We start from the raw sequence: 21386 nt of genomic DNA on the forward strand, positions 1-21386 counted from the left end.
TCACGAGTCAATATAATAAACACAAAACATAGATTGGAAATGTAGCGTAGAAATAAACAATCTGTAAGTTCAGATAAAAAACGACAACAGATTAGCGACTGTATTTAGCCATTTTACTCAGTGCCTTTACTTTACATTGTGCAAATGAATGTAATTTCTGTAACAAGAAGGTACCAGTTAAAAGCTTAAACTGATACATTTTGTTATATATATAATTGTCACACATAACTAATGTTAACACATGCTGACGCTAGGGACTGTTGTTGTTTACGAGTAATTTTTTGCGAGTCATGAGTCGAGTCCAAGTCATTTGAAATGAGTCCGAGTCGAGTCTGAAGTCACTGTGTGTGCGACTTACGTGCAACGTGGACTCGAGTCCCCACCTCTGGTCAGAAGGGTATCCGACGTAAAACTGTGCCAAATCAAACATGCTGATGAATGTTACAATGCCTTAACAGAAGCAGGCGTGAGGAATCCTTCAGTTACTTGCATAAATTCACAATCATGGTCATGCTACAACCTGGACAGGGTGCAAATCCATCACAGAGCATCAGACACTGATTCAGTTAACCATTCACTCACATACTTACACTCAGATATAGTACTTTATCTTCTTCTGCATAAAATACATTTCACACAGTGAGCATTAATCATGCTGAAGGTGAAGGAACTTCCTAATGTTCTTAGGAACAAAATGATTTAAAAAATATAAAAGCTACAGCAAAGACCTTCAACATCCTGTAAAGTCAGTACAAGTGCTTTCATCATCCACAAGTAGAAGGTTTTTATGACCACAGATGGTCTCCAGACAGCACTATCACACAAGATCCCACAATCTGCTCTTAGACTTTTAATAAGGAAAGTAAAAGAGAAGCCAGCGGTCATTTAAAAAGGGTTGCGGGATGACCTGAAAGCAGTAGGAACAGTCATTCATTCCTACAGGCAAAACTCCTCTACTATTTATTTATTCATTAGGATTTTAACGTCATGTTTTACACACTTTGGTTACATTCATGACAGGACAGGTAGTTACTGGGTACACAAAATTCATTAGTTGAAGTCTTTAATGCCATGGACAATTTTGTATCTCCAATTAACTTTACTTCAAAATTCACCGGAGCTCCTGTGGGAAATCCACACAGACACGGGGAGAACATGCAAACTTCACACAGAAAGGACTCAGATCACTTCACCTGTGAATCGAACCCAGAACATTCCTTCTGTGAGGTGACAGTGCTATCCACCGAGCCACCATGCCACCCAAACTCCTCTACTAAAAAATGAAATGCAGGAAATCATGTCTCTAGGCTAAATAAACTCATTTCTTTCATTGCATTTGGTTAAATTGTTGATTAAATTACTAAGAGGGCAATTATTATTTTTTCCACCTTGAACAAGCTGGTGTCAAATCTGAAACAAGTAAGACAAATATGCAAAACTTGTGCCGCCTGTAGCAGACTTGCCCCTGATAGTGAACACCATGTTGTGATGTGCTATTCATAAGACTACCTTTAATATTGTCATATGGGTGCTTCATCACATGCCCAGAGTAACATAATTTAGCTCCTTTTATGTTCTGGCCATCTCGTAAACTAGCTCAGTGGTCATTATCTTCCTCCATGACATTTTTAGCAGTTTTCTGATGCACTTCTTTCATCCTCTTTCCTCAGAGTCCAGGCTTCACATCTATAGTATAGAACAGATAGAATGCCGTTATTTGTCATTTATACATATACAGGTGTTACAGTACAACGACGGGGCGCCAGTTCATCGCAGGGCAGACACACACACATACACACACCCATTCACCTATGGGGCAATTCAGTGTCTCCAATTAACTTGACTGCATGATTTTGGACTGTGGGAGGAAACCGGAGCTCCCGGAGCAAACCCATGCAGACATGCACAGAAAGGACCCGGACTGCCGCGCCTGGGGATCAAACCCAGGACCTTCTTGCTGTGAGGCAACAGTGCTACCCACTGAGGCACCATGCCACACACAACGAAATTCTTTCTTTGCGTATCCCAGCTTGTTTGGAAGCTGGGGTCAGAGCGCAGGGTCAGCCATCGTACGGTGTTCCTGGAGCAGAGAGGGTTAAGGGCCTTGCTCAAGGGCCCAACAGTGGCTGCATGACAGAGCTGGGATTTGAACTCTCAACCTTTCAGTTAATAGCCCAAAGTTCTACCCACTAGGCTACCACTGTCCCTATCACTGTACCACATATCCATATGTGGCGACTTGCCCAAACAAGGCTTTCATCAATCAAGAGAGGGGGCAAATAGTATTTTTTGGCAAAAAGAAGTGGTCGAATACCTGTTTATGAAACTGTATATATTTATTTTCATACTCTGATGTTCTTCTTGAATGTTTCTATTTTTTCTCTCTCTGAAGGTCATGTGTAGACGTCTGCAGATTCCAGAGCTGGGCATTATGGATTGGGGTGAGAGCGATAATGAGGGCAACACTTCTCCCAAAGGGCCGAGCGGTCGCATCCCGAACGCCCTGCGTCTGTTCTCTAAGGGATATCGTGCTTTCAAGAGCAACGTGAGAGGGACGACATATTTGGAAAACGTGGACTCCTGGGACTGGTTATCTAACCAGACAGATGTTGGCGAGGTGCAGAGCAGGACTAAACGCAGACCCATAGTGAAGACGGGGAAATTCAAGAAGATGTTCGGTTGGGGTGATTTCAACTCCAACATCAAGACGGTAAAGCTGAACCTTCTAATTACAGGGAAAATAGTGGATCATGGAAACGGGACGTTCAGCGTATATTTCCGCCACAATTCCACCGGTTTGGGAAACGTTTCAGTAAGTCTGGTCCCTCCGTCGAAAGTTGTGGAGTTTGAAATGGCTCAGCAGAGCACGCTGGAGACCAAGGACACGAAAGCCTTCAACTGTCGAGTTGAGTACGAGAAGTCGGACCGGAATAAGAAATCGTCGGTTTGCAGCGATGACCATTCGAAAATATGTTACCAGGAACACACACAGAGCCACGTCTCATGGCTGTGCTCCAAACCCTTCAAAGTCATATGCATCTATATCGCTTTCTACAGCATCGACTACAAACTGGTGCAGAAAATCTGTCCTGATTATAATTACCACAGCGATACGCCGTATTTCTCACAGGGATGATCTCACAACCTAAAGTCAAACTAAACTCAGCCTGACCGTAAAGCACAAACCAGGATCAAACTCATAGTCCAAATTCTCCCTTAAGCTCATGCGGACAACTGTTCCACAGGATCATTTTATTGCTCAAACTAGACCAAAAACTCTCACGCCGAAACTTGAACTAAAATTTGACAGAAATAATTTGTATAAACAACGTCCCAATTTTGTGAGCCACCTTTTTCTTAGCCTGAGTCTCAATTAAGGTCCAAACTTTCTCCCAAACCCCCCTAATGAATAATATCAAAGCCAAAATTTGGCAAAAAGTCATACCTTGAACTTACTTCCAAACTCATCCAACATTATAATGGCCCCAACCCTTTATGCCTGGTTCACACCACACGATTTTTGCCCTGATTTTCGCTCGCCGACTGGTCGGAGCTAGATTTGCCGACTCGGGAGCAACTCAGCGTTCGCTCGGCTCTCGAAACTCGGCTCTCAATCGCTGTGTGTGAACTACTCAACGACTCGATCGGAGCGGCTCGCCGAGCTCTCGCAAATGAAGAGAGATATCTAGCATGTTAAATATCCGAATCTGAGTTGCCCAACTGGCAATGAGTGCGGTGTCGAACAGCCAATGAGAACGCAAGATACGGGGTGAGGGGAAACGCAGGGGAGAAGTTGTAAAAAAGGTGGGACAGGGGCATAATATAGTTTATATCAGAATACATCAACACACACACAAGTTTTACAGTATTTCTGATCTTATCGTTCTCTACAAAACAGAACACCAACGTTGCATTGCAAAAAATATTTATTAACCTCCAACTCACTATACAGTAGAACAATCCATGCTGTTCGCCTAGCCAAATCCACTCAGATTCATTTATTTTTCCCTTTGATTTTACACTGCACATCAGCGCACAAACTTTGATCTCTCGCTACTCGTTGACGTGCATTTTTGGACGTGGTATCATTAAACCTCTCGTCACTTGTTTTTGAGACAAAACATAATTTGGGAGACCAGAGAAGCTCGCCTGCGATTCCGGTTGGTGATAGATGGTGTAGTGTGAAACCCCCTATCACCGATCAGTCGTGTAGTGTGAAAGCCACACTTTTTGGTCATTTCTTAACAATGGCTGCCTTTTCCTCTACCACTACTCCTACTTTCACCAAAACTGTTCTTGTTCCAAACACACATTCAGTTGTACATAACCAAATACCAATACATGGCTAAAACTTATCTATTTGATGATTTCTTGGCTCATCCACATGGTCTAAAGAACTGGGTACAATTTCCACATCACAGGCAAAACCAAAGCATTTGGTTTACATGGACTATTTTTTATCCTTGGCCAAAATTCATGGCACAAGCTGTCTAAAGACCTCTGCATACTTCTTGCGAAACTAAGTGTGCGAGCTTACAAGCTGGCATACTTTCAGCGGTTTTGCCTGTCGCGTCTGCTCCACAACTGCAGGTGACGTTGTGACATTTATGATATTAAGGTTCCATGACTACTGAAAAACGATGATCACAGTTATGGCAACGTGTGAGGTATGGGAAGCGTATAAAAAAGCAGAGGAAGAACAATCTGAGTGTTTTTATAATCTCTCAGCGAGGAATCATAAAGGTGACGATACCACCATACTTGCTCCGAGAGACGCTCCTCAAAGTCGTCCATGTTTGTTTTCATGGCACGCCTCTTTTTTTTACCGAAGAATCACAGACGTCACGTGTCGTCGTCTGCAGAGTTTGCCCAGCTTCCATGTGCGCGACAAGGCGAGCGAAGCCTCTGCACGACGTCCGTGGTTCTTGCTTTCTCCGCGGTTACGTCACATTGGTCGCCAAAGCCAAGCGAACGTCGTCTCTGCATGAAGTATGCTGCGGCCTTAACAGACATACACACACATTTAACATCAAGTCAAACTGCTTATTTAACATAGGTCTAAGATCCCTCCCAGACCCATGGTCCACATTTGGCTATAAATTATCCAAACCTTCCCAAAGTCAAGGTCAAAATCACATGCCAGCTCTCAACTTTCACCTTAGATCCTGGCCAGATTTCTTTCCCAATTCTACTTGTATTACAAATCAGGGTACATTGTTCTTTTCCACACTCATGCCTATTTAGCCTCCAAAGGATAATCTTACCGCCCAAACAAACAAGCCCAATTTTTGCTTTCTTTATTCCAAAAAATGTAGTTCTAGTCTAATTTCTCATCTTAAATTCCTTCGTGGGATAATCTCATGCCTAAACTTGAACCAAATCCTGGTCCAACTCCATCCTAACCTCACCCTGAAATAATGGCTAAAACTTTTCCCAACTTCAGACATAACTTGGCCTGGACTGCAACCCTGCAGCACTGAGCACTGAATCGACAGCATGTGTTTGTAAATGCTGCGCAATTAAAAGCAGCCCAGATGTTTTACATCAGGCAAGACCATCGGCATGTGCTTCGGACAAACTTCTGCTTTTCACGTAAAAGGACGGCTGTGTGATTATTCAGAGCGAATCAACTTCACGTTCCGTTTGTGTGGAAGAAAACACGTGCCGCATCCGGGTGGGGCCGAGGAGCCGATGCTGTTTGAGGTTGAGGTGTAACGAGATCTCCTGAGTTTTGCTCAGACGATAAAGAGCGAGCGAGCCAGGTACTGAAGAAAAAAGGTCATGGACAACAAGTAGAAATATCTTTGTAAGTGTGTGTGTGTGTGTGTGTTTAACACAAGCTGTATCTACTCATTGTAAACATGTTGTGAATCTCCAAGAGAAAATGCATTGTCTGTAAACTTGCCGCTGGGGGTGTGGGTTCGTCTTTCAGAGCTTCCCTAGCATTTCAACAAAGGAAAAGGAAATTCGAAGTTGCCCCACGAGAGCTCTATTCATCGGACAGGTGGATTTAGTGAATCTGGCAGCCAATTAATGACACTTTGTCATGGTCTTGCCACAGTGCTCCACATTTCCAGGCTTTAATTAACATTAATTACAGTGGGAAATTTCAGTTACACTGCGCTAAATGAAAAGACAGAAGCCAAAAATGAAATTTAGCCTGTCACTCAAGCCGCCTCAAGCCGGTGTCTTCAGAGAAAGAAGTAGTTTCTAGAAACAAGCTGAATCTCCTTTATTTCTAACATTGCTGCATATCATGACATCCATTCGTTATTACACAGCACAACAAGATCTGTAACAATATAATAATATGAAGAAAATGATAAACAGTAGGAGCATAAACATTTAACTGCTTTTTATAAGTCCTGAATGGTCCAGGTGGGCTTCTTTAAGGAATAGGGAAGGTGGATCTACTTTACAGTCTGCACTCTCTACCTTCCAATGAAGCTTCAGTGATTTTTAAATGTGGGGACTAGAACATATGATGATTGAAATGAGTGACTGAATGAGTATGGGGGCATTATGGTTCTAAAATTTAAAAACATCGTCAGAAAATAGTTTAGTTTATTTATTTATTAGCATTTTAACATCTTTGGACTGTGGGAGAACACCAGAGAGACCATGCAAACTCCACACAGAAAGGACCCAGATCGCCCTATCTGGGAATCGAACCCAGGACCTTCTTGCTGTAAGGCGACAGTGCTACACATTGAGCCACCGTGCCACTCCCAGGGTGCACTTGTTACTGGAAAGTTGCTTTCTATTTGTTGGCTGTTACATGACCATGCAAAGCAACCATGAGACCTGTTGTGTTTCACCAGATGCTACGAGTGCCATTATGGTTTCTCCAGTTGGCAGCAAAATGTGTAGGCATCATGTAACATAAATACGTTCAGAGGTAGGAAGTATATTGCTCAGTGGTCCTCTGTTAGTGTTCCTTACACCAAGTTAGGCATTTTTACTTATTGCCATGTCAGCTGGGCAGGCGTGGGCCATCAGCTTGAATTACCTTTGAACTTGCAGGTCACACAAATAAATAGATGTATAGTTTTTTGTGTATTTGTTTCTTTTGACTGCTCCTATATTTAGATGTTGAGCGTCTCATCATATCAATTCAATGGGGTTTTTATTCAATTGATGGGGTGGAGGTTGTTCACAAAGTGCACAGAGAGAAAGATGACTTACATGGAGTCGCAGATAGTAGAGCAGGATGTGGCACATCAACACATGATCTGAGAACCTGGGCTTGATCCCCCCATGTGATCACTCATGGATGATGGATGATGAGGAATAAGTGTTAGGTCAGAACTCTGACTGCTTACATCCCTCCACACCAAACCAGTCAAACCACGTCTTTATAGATCCTTCTTTGTGCCTTTCCTAAACCATATTACATAATTGATTTTATCCCCCTTTTAGCAGTGGGTGAGGCAGAACTCCCAGAATTGAATAATTAGAAGGTGTGTCCACATACTTTTGGCCATGTGGTGTATTTTCCCCATTTTGGTGTTGACTGTAATGTTAGAATCAAGTGTTCAATTCAGATTAACTAGAATTCATGGTACTGCAGTTTTCTCTTCTTTATATGAAATGAAGCACAGAAGGATGTAAGATGTTGATCAGTGACGTCGAGAGTTTCATGATTTCCAGTAGAAAACACATCATTACTTTTTATACAGTGAGAAAAACAAGTATTGAACCCCAGGAATGTTGAAGGTGTTTGGTCTGTCTCTTTTTTCATTCAAGTCTTGTTTGGCACAGATATGACAATTTTGAAAATCTCATTTAATGATAATGTGGCTCCTACTAGTTGGATTAAGGCTTCCCATCCAATAAAAATGACTTACACTGATCTGGCATAACATTATGACCACCTTCCTAACTGACTGGTCTGCAGCTGTGCAGCCCCATATGCAACAAACTGTGCTGCACTGTGTATTCTGACACCTTTCTATCAGAACCAGCATTAACTTCTTCAGCAGTTTAAGATACAGTAGCTCGTCTGTTGGATCGGACCACACGGGCCAGCCTTCGCTCCCCACATGCATCAATGAGCCTTGGCCGCCCATGACCCTATCGCCGGTTTGCCACTGTTCCCTCCTTGGAACACTTTTGATAGATACTGACCACTGCAGACTGGGAACACCCCACAAGAGCTGCAGTTTTGGAGATGCTCTGACCCAGTCATCTAGCCATCACAATTTGGCCCTCGTCAAACTTGCTCAAATCCTCACGCTTGAAAATTTTTCCTGCTTCTAACATCAACTTTGAGGATAAAATTTTCACTTGCTGCATAATATATCCCACCCACGTACAGGTGCCGTGATGAAGAGATAATCAGTGTTACTTACTTCACCTGTCAGTGGTCATAATGTTATGCCTGATCGGTGTATTATTATTAATGAAACCATCACAGTGCATTAATTCTGTTTGCATCATTGATATCTAGATCTGTAAGTGAGTAGTAAATAGAATAACATAATCGATGCTGATTTTCCTCACTGAATGTATAATTTACATACCTGATACCTCACATGATGATAATGGTGATGATTACATTTGGATGATGGTTTTATTTATTATGTTTTCTGATGGACTCGTGAAAATAAATTCCTTCTGTGTGAGCTGACTCGTGTTTACTGATATTTTCACTGATTCTTCATCTTTTACCAGGGATGAATTTGTCTCTGTATGACATTGTAATATTTTGGATGTCTGTATAATCTTCGTAATATTTTTATTATTTTGTTCCCTTCTTTCTTTCTTCTCTTAATTCTCTTATATTTTTTGTTCCTGTTCTTTGTTATCCTTTCTATGTCATTATGACTTTCCTTTTCTTATTACAGCTGTAACGAATTATGGGCTAGACAAGACAAGAGGGGCGGACACACACGCAGAGATTGTACTTAAGCATTTATTTATAAGAACAAAACACACAAGACAAACTAACACAAGACCTATGCTAATTGCTAATCTAAATGCTAAATGCCAACACTAACTGTTTAATTTAAACACACATGAACTAAGCTAAATGCTAAAGCTACCAAACAACTGACAAAGTTGAGCAAGCTTACAAACAAAGACGGGGGGGGGGGGGGGGAATAAACAAATAATCTGTAAGTTGAGATAAAAAACAACAACAGATTAGCGAGTGTATTTTGCCGTTTTACTTAGTTTAATTACGGCACAGCAGCCAAAATCCCAAACACAGCAAAAAATCCATAACCACTGCTTACCTTAGCTTATGTTCTTCCAAATGCTATTAAATTTTTAACCATGTGTCCCATTAAGAATATAATCCGTTATTTTGTAAACTTGCTTATAATTAAAAACCTCCAAACTTTTCCCGGTTGTGAAGTAAAACACGAACTCGTTAGAAAGCCAATCAAGCGTTTCATTGACAATCGTGTGTGACGCTGCAAACTGAATAAATGCTAATAACAGCATTTCTTACTAAAAATTTAAATCAGATGGTCTGATTGGTTCAGAAAGCGGTTCTTAAAATCATTATCATTAGTGCCAATTCTGTAGGAGCGTTCCATTCACATTATCTGTTACTGTGAAGTGCACTACGTAGGGTATTCCACCATTTTAAGTATGGAGCAATGCTACATCACTGGCTGTAACATTTACCCATTGCGTGCGTTGCAGGTTAAGATGGCCGGAGCGTTATTTGAGAGCACAAAATGACATGATCAGAATGATGTCGGATCATATATATACATATACTGTATATTGATATATTAATTGTCACACGTAACTAATGTTGCTGACTTTTGTTGTACACAAGTCATTTTTTGCGAGTCACGAATCGAGTCTGAAGTTGCTGTGTGTGAGACTTGAAGACTCGAGTCCCCATCTCTGGACTCAACAGACAATCAATGAATGATCTAGGTTTGTTAAAGTATTTCTGAACCAATGTGCTGAGAGCCATCACAGAGCCATCATTCAATAGTGGGTTTTGGTCTTGCCTGTCTCTGACTGTCTGAATCTGTTCAATGATATTATGGACTGTAAAGGGGTAAACAGGTAAAATCCATGCAACTGCCAACTGAGGAATGTTGTTCTTAAACTGTTGGATTATTCACCACTGTGTTCTTGACTTAGACCTTCCTGGATGCTCATAAAAGTAGCACTCCCCATCTTTATTCTAAAAAATCAGGTATGTGTAATAAGGTAAAACATTGCATACTGTGTTTATGTCATGTTAAAAGTGGATCTATCAACTAGTGCATTTTCTTGTTAATAAGAATGCACATGGCCCAAAGTTTTTCAGTAAAAAAGCTATTTACTGATAACGGGTTTACTGATAATAAGAATATAATTATCTGCTAGTTCAGTGTTTATAAAGCCCAGTCCTCAATTTCCTGTGTTAACATCGATCTCAATACTGCAATCATTTCTTTTTAATTCACATGTACCACATTTTTCTGGACAATATGAACACACTTATTTGAAACAAGTCTGGAAGACTCGGCTTCAATCAGCTCTTCTCGTGAGACCGCACTTGCTCATTTGCTCTGAAATTGAGGAGAAGAAAAGAGGCTGATACAGAGCCTCTCTAAGGGAAACACTCCATCTCATATCTGGGATTAGTGCCTGCTGTTCACTTTGATCAGGCATGGCATTAGGGAGCGCAGAAGACCCTGCACTTTAAAAAGAGAGGCACTGGAGTACTGCTAATACAGATCTAAAACCATGCGGCACTGGTACACAGGGCACCTGTCTACTACTTCCATAATTACCCACCAGGAAAAATCTAGAGGAGCCTTTTACCAGTCAGTCGCAGTAAAGGAAATGTGGCTACTGTACTTGTCAGGAAACTAGGAGTCTTATATTCTGTACTGGTCAGTCCCTCTAAAAGTGTTGCATTGGTCAATCCCAGCATAAATGCCAAAGCAGTCATAGACTTAATAACTGTCAGTCACATAGAAGGAGTCTTAGCCTCTATACCTGTGAGTCCCACAGAGGAGTCTTAGCCTCTATACATGTCAGTCCCACAGAGAAGGAGTCTTAGCCTCTATACCTGTGAGTCCAAGAGAAGGATCATAGACTCAATACTTGTCAGTCACAGAGGAGTCTTAGCCTCTATACCTGTGAGTCCTATAGAAGGAGACTTAGCCTCTATACATGTCAATCCCAGAGAAGGAGTCTTAGCCTCTATACATGTCAGTCCCAGAGAAAGAGTCTTAGCCTCCAAATATGTCAGTTCCAGAGAAGAAGTCTTAGCCTCTTTACATATCAGTCCCACAGAAGGAGTCTTAGCCAGTCCCAAAGAAGGAGTCTTAGCCTCTATACCTGCCAGTCCCAGAGAAGAAGTCTTAGCCTCTATACATGTCAGTACCCGAGAAGGACTCTTAGCCTCTATACAGGTCTGTCCCAGAGAAGGAGTCATAGCCTCAATACCTGTCAGTACCAGAGAAGGAGTCTTAGCCTCTATACCTGTGAGTTCTAGAAAAGGAGTCTTAGCCTCTATACCTGTGAGTTCTAGAAAAGAAGTCTTAGCCTCTATACCTGTGAGTTCTAGAAAAGGAGTCTTAGCCTCTATACCTGCCAGTCCCAGAGAATGAGTCTTAGCCTCTATACATGTCAGTCCCACAGAAGGAGTCTTAGCCAGTATTAGAGAAGGAGTCTTAGCCTCTATACATGTCTGTCCCAGAAAAGGAGTCATAGCCTCAATACCCGTCAGTACCAGAAAAGGAGTCTTAGCCTCTATACCTGTGAGTTCTAGAAAAAGAGTCTTAGCCTCTATACCTGTGAGTTCTAGAAAAGGAGTCTTAGCCTCTATACCTGTGAGTCAGAGAGAAGGAGTCTTAGCCTCAATACCTGTCAGTCCCAGAGGAGTCTTAAACTTACAAAGTCTATACCTCTGTATATACCTCTATATCAGTCATATCCTATAGGTTTTTGGGGTTGACATGTACAGTGGATATGTCTAAGGTTACCACTAACAATGGTATAAAGGGCTACAATTCCCTTCTTTGGGTCTGACAAAAACCAAGGCCAGGTATGGAGGATATGACTCATTTTCTGGGACTAATGGATAAAGATGCTCTATAACTGGTCGTTGTACCCATCAGTCCCAGTAAAAAAGGTGTGGCTTCTGTACCTGTCAGTTCCAATGAGGTGGGACTTCTTTGGTGGGACTTTGTACCTGCCAATCCCAGAAAGACCCAAAATCTTTGTACCTTTCAGTTTTATTAAAAACGTTGTAGCCATTAAGTAAAAAGGGTGTGCTAGCCTCTGGATCTGTCAGTCGCAGAGAATGGAGTTGTAGCCTCTCTGACAGTTTTTTTTAGAGAAGACGTGGTAGCCTTAGTCATATCCTCTGTACCTGTCAGTCACAGAAGCAGTCAGAGTCATTTCCTCTGTGGGATAGAAGGAGACATGGTGTCTGCAGGTAAAGCTGTCTGAAACGATCCTTTCCTTTGATAAAATTTGACAGACAAATTCCATTCTAGTAACCAAAAGGTTGTGAGGTAAAATCCCTCTATAAGGTCTCTAAAGAGCAACTGTTTTGATTATACAACCAGCTACCACCAAACAAGATAATAATGACAATAATCAAAATGTACATTTTAATAACTCAGTCCAGGATCTTCACAAAAGACTTATACAGGTCAAACCAGTTCACCGATCTGAATGAAAACATCAGTTTTAGCTCAATATAGCAGTCTGTGTCACACTGGAGGCACTGGAGTACTGCTAATACAAACCTAAACCCATGCTACACTGGTACACAGGGCACCAATCTACTGCAGGGACACACTTCCATATTTACCACCAGGAAAAATGTAAAGTAGCATTTTACCAGTCAGTCCCAGTAAAGGAAATATGGCTAATGTACATGTCAGTGCCATGGAACTGGGAGTTTTATATTATGTACTGGTCAGTCCCACTGAAAGAGTTGTATTAATCAATCCCAGTATAAATGCCAAAGTAGTCATAGCCTCTATACATGTCAGTCCTAGAAAAGGACTCTTAGCCTCTATACATGTCGGTCCCACGGAAGGAGTCTTAGCCTCTATACCCGTGAGCCTTAGTCATATCCTCTGTACCTGTCAGTCACTGAAGCAGAGTCATATCCTCTGTAGGATTGAAGGAGACATGGTGTCTGCAGGTAAAGCTGTCTGAAACGATCCTTTCCTTTGATAAAATATGACAGACAAATTCCATTCTAGTAACCAAAAGGCTGTGAGATAAAATCCCTCTATAAGGTCTCTAAAGAGCAACTGATTTTACAAACCAGCTACCACCAAACAAGATAATAATGACAATAATAAAAATGTACATTTTAATAACTCAGCTTTTTTTAAAGTCCAGAATCTTCACTAAAGACTTTTATACAGGTCAAACCAGCTCATCTATCTGAAACCAGCTCTGCGTCGCATACTGGAATAATGCCACTGATTACCGCTCAGCATCCTGGATTAAAACCCTGCTTCAGAGAAGTTGTGGCGGTAAACTCTTTTGACTTTTAGCATGAATTCAGCCCTGCAGGTTCTGAAATACATCTTAGCCCATATAAAACCCTGATAAGTGAACTAAGGTGCATTGGAGGAAAGGAAGCACTCAAATCCACAGTGATTTGGTCTACTGATTCAGGATCAACTCTCCTGGCACAAACATAATAGCAAGATCTTTCAAGCGAAACATCAGGTCACCCAGTGAGTGCCGGCACACATGGTTCAATGGTATTTGGTCCAACTGATATACGCTTCCTGTGCGATATTTAAGGTGTTTTGCAGCACGTTTGGAAATATAGGTGCATTATAATCTCTACGCCAGAGGAAGCGTCAAATGTTCTTAAATCCACAAGGTGAACCAGGCTCCAGACTCTTAAACCTTGGGCCTATGACCCCCCCCCCTTCGTCATCAAAAAAAAAAAAAACAGCCTCATTTACTGTGTCCACTCCAAAGGTATTGCAAAAGTTAAGAAACAATAATGAAGATATTAGTTTAGAAATGCATCAAGCAAGCAGCACAGAGAGGGTTTTCACCCTCATCTCTTAAACACAATATCTTCTTGGCCTGTCCTCATAGACAAAGATTTATTTAAGAGGGGGGATGTCCACGTCTGCTGCAGGCATGCTGATGGCTGATGAGGCCTATCCGAGACAGGCAGGTTCTGCCACAGTGTTTGCGGACAAAGGTCTGGGTGGGGTCAGGGGTGTTGATGGTCCTGTTCTTTCGTTTGCTACTTTTCTCTTCTCCTAGGCCGGTTGCTGTCCTGGGCTAAGAGGCCTGCCTCTTTCAAACCATAGCTGTTAGACCACAGCCACAATCCACTAACATGACAGGCCCTGGTCCTATACACTTGGTCGTTGATCTTCCATCCTGGCCGGTGGTTTTGACTTGGAAGTTCATACGCCCAGTGATGTAGTGTAGGTATCACCCCCTCACGTGGTTTAGCCCGCCAGCTGAGGCGGTGTGCCGGTGTGTGGCGCTTGGAGCCAACACGTGAGAGATTTAGGAGATGGATAAGGACCAGTGTGCCTGTCCACCCCGAAGGGTGCAGCTGCCGGGCGACAAAGGTACTACCTCTAATCTAAAACAAAATATAGCTTACTTATAAATTATCGCATCATCACAAAAGCTCCTTGTGCACTTCAGTGGACTATGGAGACAGTGGGCTGAGGTACAAAACACATGACAGTCACACCCTTCTACCTCACAAAACAACAAAATTTGGTTCACATCACGACACATCCTGAGCAAAGCCAAGCAGCCATTAGTGACGGACACTTTAGTCCTTTTACAAAGTGAATAAAACATCAACTTTTCTCGGTTCAAAACTTGCCATTGGCATCGGTCGGCTGGGCGCCATCTGGCGGGCATAATTGGCAGTGCCTGCAGCAGATACTAATTGGCCACCATATCTGCTGGGGCGGGATGACCGGACTATGTGTGGGTGGGATCTTCATATGCTGTGTAAGGACTCTGATTGGTGGAAGAGACACCTGTGCAGAATGCAGAGGCGAGAAGAGGACGTGCACGTGTCGGAAGTGGCGTGAGCAGCAACATGCTTCTCTCGGGTGCAATCGGGTATCCCTAGGCAGCGGAAGACAAATTGACTGTGCTAAATGTATTAAAAAAATCATCTTAAATCATCCATTAGAGGCACCCTCATAACCTGGGAGGCCTTGTGTAAATAAAAACAGGTCAGATTTGAACAAAAATGCTGCTAGAAGCTCAGTATTATTTATTCTCAAAGCTTTGCACATACAAATGTTCCTAATTTTTTATTTCTTTATTAAAAGTAATTTTTAAAAGGGGAGCTCAGTTGGCGCAGAGGTAAAAACACACGCTGGAACCAGAGCTGGGATCTCGAATACATCGTATCGAATATCAGCTCTGCCGGCTAAGGCTGAGCGGCCACATGAACAACGATTGGCCTGTTTTTCAGATGGGCGGGACTAAGCCGGATGGGGTCTCTCTCCCATGACTGATGCAATTACGACCTCTGCTGGCTGATTGATGGCGCCTGCACAGAGATGAGAAAAGAGCACTCTCAGGGTGTGTCTCTCCGTACACAACGCTGAGCTGCACTGCACTCGTCAAAGTGTAGGTGATAAGATGCATACTGCTGCTTCCCACGTGTCGGAGGGGGCATGGGTTAGCTTTGTTCTCCTCAATCAGAGCAGGGATCGGCATTGGTGGAGAGGAAGCATGACGCAATCAGGCAAATGGACGCGCTATTATATTTATAAGCAATAAGTTTAAAGACATGCTGAGTATAAATGTGAAGTGAATATTTAGCAGATATGTATTTCTCTTCACTGTACAGTCATATGAGAGCATAAACGGTACTCTGGAGGTTTGCCAGCATGTAATAGTTCTCATTTAGCAGTGCCGTACATTAGGAATGCTTATATTAATGCTCTATTTATTATTTTAATAGGAAATAAAGCTTTGCACATTTTAAGTGTTTGATCTAAACACACTGTGTGGGCTCTTATCACACAGTGAGAAGAAAAGAGCCAGAGAGCCACAGGCATCCCTTTAACGGCCTTGGTTATTCACTTCCTCATCTGAAAAGCCGTCCAATTAATGATGGGAAACAGTGTATCTGCAATTTGCATCTAATTTGCTTTATTAAATTGCCAATTTCCCAGCAAATGTTGAACCTTGTTGCGGATCTCATCGGGCTCGCAGGCTTTCTCTCCAGACAATATCCTCTTAATTATCTGCAAAATGCTCTGCACTCGTCCTCTCTCTCTCTCTCTCTCTCTCTCTCTCTCTCTCTCTCTCTCTCTCTCTCTCTCTCTCTCTCTCTCTCTCTCTCTCTCTCTCTCTCTCTCTCTCTCTCTCTCTCTTTCTCTGCCTTTATTTCTCTCTCTTTATGGAGTGGGTGGACGCTCAATCACAGAGATATAGGACTGAAATATATACGCCCACTGCACCCCATCATTTACTTTACATTCAGAAATGCACAGCTGGATTCTGCAAGATTTCTGAAAATACTGCCCACAGTGTTTACCACCATGAAGCTGGAAAACTTGTAAGAGGAAGAACAAAACATGAATATAAAAATGTTTTGGTGGGAGTAGCTTGTTGTGCCTAGTGTTTAGCCAACTAGCCAACCTATCAGCCAAACTAACTAACCAGCCAACCCAACAATCAATTAGCCAAAAAACCAAACAGCTGTCCAGCCAACCAGCCAGCAAGCCAAACAATTACCTACCAACCAACCAACCAACCACCTACCAACCAAAAAATGGTCAGTCTCATCACACAGTTGATTTTTCCTCTCTCAAACCCCAGAAAACAGAGAAACTGTTCCACTCAAACAATGAGCTAAAGCTTCCTTTTCAACCAGTCAGCATCCTGTCCTCTTTTTAAAAATGCCTGGGACAAATTGGCATATGGAGACTAAGTGCAAAGTTCTTTCTCCAGACAGAGACCATCTACTATGGCCTTGTTTATTTCCACATGGAGACACACAGCAATGTTCAGCTGTAGCACATTGGGGTCTTTCTCTGAGACACTGGCATCACAGGACAAACATCACAGCAACAGTACGTATAGCAGAAGGGATTTAGCTGGCTGAGGTTTAACTAGTTGCATATCAGTGTTAGGTTTCATAGCTAATATAGTACGCTGACCGAGAACTGGACATAAAATTCTATGGAGAAAGTTTCCGCACTTTTATATTTTGGTTGGAAACGGTGAGGGTGGGAGGAGTAATAGTTGGTCGTGTCTGAGAGACTGAGAGACGCTTATAGTCCAGATTTAGCTCCATCTGATTTCCACCTTTTTGGACACTCAAAGAAGCTTTAAGGGGAAGAAAATTTTCATGTGATGATGATGTGAAAGCAGCGCTGCATCAGTGGCTGCACGCTCAACCAAATACATTTTTGCTGATGGCATTAAAAAGTTGGTACGACGCTGGGAAAAATGCATCGGAAGGTGACAAGTAGAAAAGTGAAAAAATGCGGAAACTTTTTGAAGAACCTTCGTAAAACCTGGCCAAAAGTATTTGGACACTTGACCATGAGCTTGTTGGACACCCCATTTCAATAACAAATGCTGTTGAGTGACTGCTATGTGATCTTTTCAGTTATAACATCAGCCACTCTTCTGAGAAGGCTTCTTACAAGACTTATGTCTGTAAGAAAAGGTGGAAGCATATAGATTCCATTATACAATTGATTTATTACATCTGTTAGCAATTGTTGTGGCTGAAACACATGAATTCAATAGTTTTGTCCATGTAATGTATGTTGTATAAATATTGGCTAGCTAACATAGCTAAAAATGATCTGTTTATGGGAGGCATTAACACTAAATAATGTCAGTAGGTGTCTGTTTATAGGTTTTTCTTCATAATGGAGATGTTATCTGTTCTAGGTGTCCTGTGACCTTCAGCAGTAGAAGGTTAGATGAAATTCTTAAATTTATTCTAATGAAATTCAGGTGCGTCTCTCAGAAGGACCTTGTGCAAGTCAATGGCATTAATAAAAAGAACAAGTCATTTTCTAACCACGCCTGGATTCCATTCAGTGCTGGTAAATACACTAATCCTAACCCTAACCACTTTTCTGGAAGCCCTTTGTGCAAAGGTCTAAACAGCATAAATCAGGACTGCTAACAGATCACATGTGCAGGTCACTGGAGTTCCATGTTTTTTAAGTCCATGAGCCTTGTTTTGTGCACGGGGGCCCAGTCAAGCTGGAACCTTCCCCATATTGTTGCTACAAACTTTTTGGAACAATATAATGAGTTAAATCTAATTATATACCATTTAGCAAAAAGTGTGGCTGAAACCAGTGAACTCTATAACTAGGACATGTTTTCATACACTTTTTTTATCTCAGGGTTGCAGGCAGTAATGCATCCTTCACATGGTGCTATTACAGACTCACACATTTACTTTTACAGCTAGGAAGAATTTAACACATCCAGTCCACCTACAGAACGCTTTTGAAAATTGAAGGAAATTAAAGAACATGTAAAACTCAAGGAAACACTATTTTTTTTACAATATTAAACAGAATAAAATTAAGTTAAAGTGACAAATGACTTTCATATAAGCCTGAAAAAAGCTTAAAACTGGCAGAATATCAGAATTTCTGTCCAATTAGTTCAATATCAAAGGTCCCATTCTCAAAAGTTTGTGAACACCTGACCATAAGCTTTTTGGGAATCCCATTTTAAATTAATGCAATAATATGGAGGCTCATAGCCACACTTCTGGGAGGGCTTTATTAAAAAAAATTGGCAGTATGTTTTGCCAATAGTCATGCTGGAACAGAAAGAGGCCTTCCCCAACACCTAAGTGTAGATGCTGCCAACACCTGAGTTCAAAATTTTGATTGCTGTGGCACTCCATCCACAGCAGTGGTCAGGTCCATTCTGTTTACTTCATTGATATTTGAGATGCGTCTACAACCCAACTGGACTCCACGGATTGAACAGAGTTTGGAAAGGCACACTAGGGTCTATAAAAGCCCCAAATTTACACTGCATTGTCAAAAAAAGAAGCAAACCATAGAAGCCAAGGAACAGTTTGTGGATCTACACCATCAAATTGTGGCAAGGTAAGTAAATAAACCTTAGATCTGGATAAAGATATAAAACAAAATCTAAGGCTTTGAATGTTTTCAGGACCAATATTGACAGGAGTCAATATTTTCTAAATGGAAGAAGCTTGGCATGAGGTTGAGCCTTGGTAGAACCCGGCTGTCTGGCCACATTGGGCATCCCAGCAAGAAGGACCCAAATAGTCACTCTAAAAAAGCTCTATGTAGAATTAGAAGATTCTGTTGAATGGACAACCTTTTCTGCAGCACTCCATAATCCCATTCCTACAGTGAAACATGGTGGTGGTAGCATTGTGCTATAGCGGCACTTATCAGTAACAGATAAGTGTTCCTAAAGAAAACCTCATCCAGAGTGCACATACTTTCAGCCAAAACAACACTGGAGTGGATAATAAATGTCCTTGTGTGGCTAAGATTTAAACTTTATCAACCATCCATGTAGAGACCTTAAGATGGCAATTTACAGAAGTATCAAATCTGACTATAAGGCTTTAGAGGATCTGCCATGAAAAATGGGATAAACTGCATAAATCTAAGTGTGTAAAGCTTGTATAAAGGTATCCCTCTGAAACTGCTTGACTTGCAGGTGAAACTGCTGCCAAAAGGTGTCTACAAATTGTAAAGTAAAGGGTCTGAACACTTTTGTAAATATCTTTTATTGTTAATATTGTTTTAGTTCAAAGAAGAAATAAATTAGTTGTGCATGAACCCTGAATACAGGACGTATAAAAGAACTCTACATGTCCGACTGGCCGACTTGGTGATGTGACAGTGTTTATTACACTGAGTCTATACTCTTAGCTCTATTGTACACAGTCTAATAAAAGATCTGTCTCTGTTCAGTTTTTCCATCAGCCACTCTCTGTCCATGTCCTGATTAGGTCAGACCGGGGTCAGCCGGTCATGACAAGCTTATTCTCCGTCCTCATCAGGTCTTTCTTACCTTTTCTCCTCAGGCTATTTGCTGCATGTCATATATAATATCTTCAGTTCTGTGAAAAACCTCTGCAACACGCCTGTCATTTTCAGTCTTTCTCTGTATGGGAGGATTTTCTGACAGGGAAAATGATGCTGAAATTCTGTTCTCTAAAAATCATCCAGCTAATATCGGAGGCATTTGTGGTATTGCTTTGCACCCGACGGGCAACAAATAATGTTCAGAAATGTCATATGGGCAAAGCGGGATCTGTACAGAAGTAAAATGTAGCTACGCTCCTGTGATATGAGTGAACACATGGGTTTTATAACAACGTCTGGTCTGGTTTGAGTTGATGACTTGATTATCAAAGCTTGGACTTTGATAGGTCAGATAGCTCACATGTATTGGTGCCAAATCTAATTTAGCTCTGCTATGTTTTTTCTTTTTGTCCATTTCGTTTACTTTCATAAAACTTTCTGTGGATGCAGGAAGAAACTGCAGAACTTCTCACAACAATCAGAAATGTATAAAATCCAGGTCCTCCAAGCCCATGCTGTTGTGTTATGTGTTGTGTATTTAGTCACATTTGTAGATTTATTCATTATTTTATAATCTACACTTACCATATAAATAAACTTTGTGTGTTTACAATTAATGACTGGAGATATACACCAATTTATACCTGTAGGTCTTTTCACCTCCATGTACCCTATTTATAAATCTGACGGGACCCTCACTAACCTGATGTTTGGGTGTCTTGTACCATAACAGCCATAACATTAAAACCACCTCCTTGTTTCTACACTCACTGTCCATTTTATCAGCTCAACTTAACATATAGAAGCACTTTGAAGTTTTACAATTACTCACTGTAGTCCATCTGTTTCTTTGCATACTGTTTTAGCCTGCTTTCATCCTGTTCTTCAATGGTCAGGACCGCCACAGGACCACCACAGAACAGGTATTATTTAGGTGGTGGATCATTCTCAGCACTGCAGTGACACTGACATGGTGGTGGTGTGTTAGTGTGTGTTGTGCTGGTATGAGTGGATCAGACACATTAGCGCTGCTGGAGAATACCGTGTCCACTCAATGTCCACTCTGTTAAACAGCAGCAATAGATGAGCGATCGTCTCTGACTTTACATCTACAAGGTGGACCAGCTAGGTAGGAGTGTCTAACAGAGTGGACATTGAGTGGACACGGTATTCTCCAGCAGCGCTAATGTGTCTGATCCACTCATACCAGCACAACACACACTAACACACCACCACCATGTCAGTGTCACTGCAGTGCTGAGAATGATCCACCACCTAAATAATACCTGCTCTGTGGTGGTCCTGGGAGAGTCCTGACCACTGAAGAACAGCATGAAAGGGGGCTAACAAAGCATGCAGAGAAACAGATGGACTACAGTCAGTAAT

The 21386-nt window shown here is 41.7% G+C and overlaps 2 protein-coding genes across 2 annotated transcripts in view; both read left to right on the forward strand.

The window, feature by feature from the left end:
* Positions 1-2395: 2395 nt before the first annotated feature.
* Positions 2396-3136, forward strand: nxph2a (neurexophilin 2a). The gene has a single exon (XM_063005707.1). The coding sequence runs from the start codon at positions 2396-2398 to the stop codon at positions 3134-3136; it is 741 nt and encodes a 246-aa protein (XP_062861777.1).
* Positions 3137-5562: 2426 nt separating this feature from the next.
* LOC134324056 (histamine N-methyltransferase-like) overlaps positions 5563-21386 on the forward strand; it is an 81460-nt gene continuing 65636 nt past the window's right edge. Inside the window, exon 1 of the mRNA XM_063005708.1 lies at positions 5563-5703. Coding sequence (XP_062861778.1) covers positions 5563-5703 — 141 coding nt within the window. The remainder of the gene's footprint in view (positions 5704-21386) is intronic.

This window comes from Trichomycterus rosablanca, chromosome 12 (assembly GCF_030014385.1).
Source record: "Trichomycterus rosablanca isolate fTriRos1 chromosome 12, fTriRos1.hap1, whole genome shotgun sequence".
NCBI lineage: Eukaryota > Metazoa > Chordata > Actinopteri > Siluriformes > Trichomycteridae > Trichomycterus > Trichomycterus rosablanca.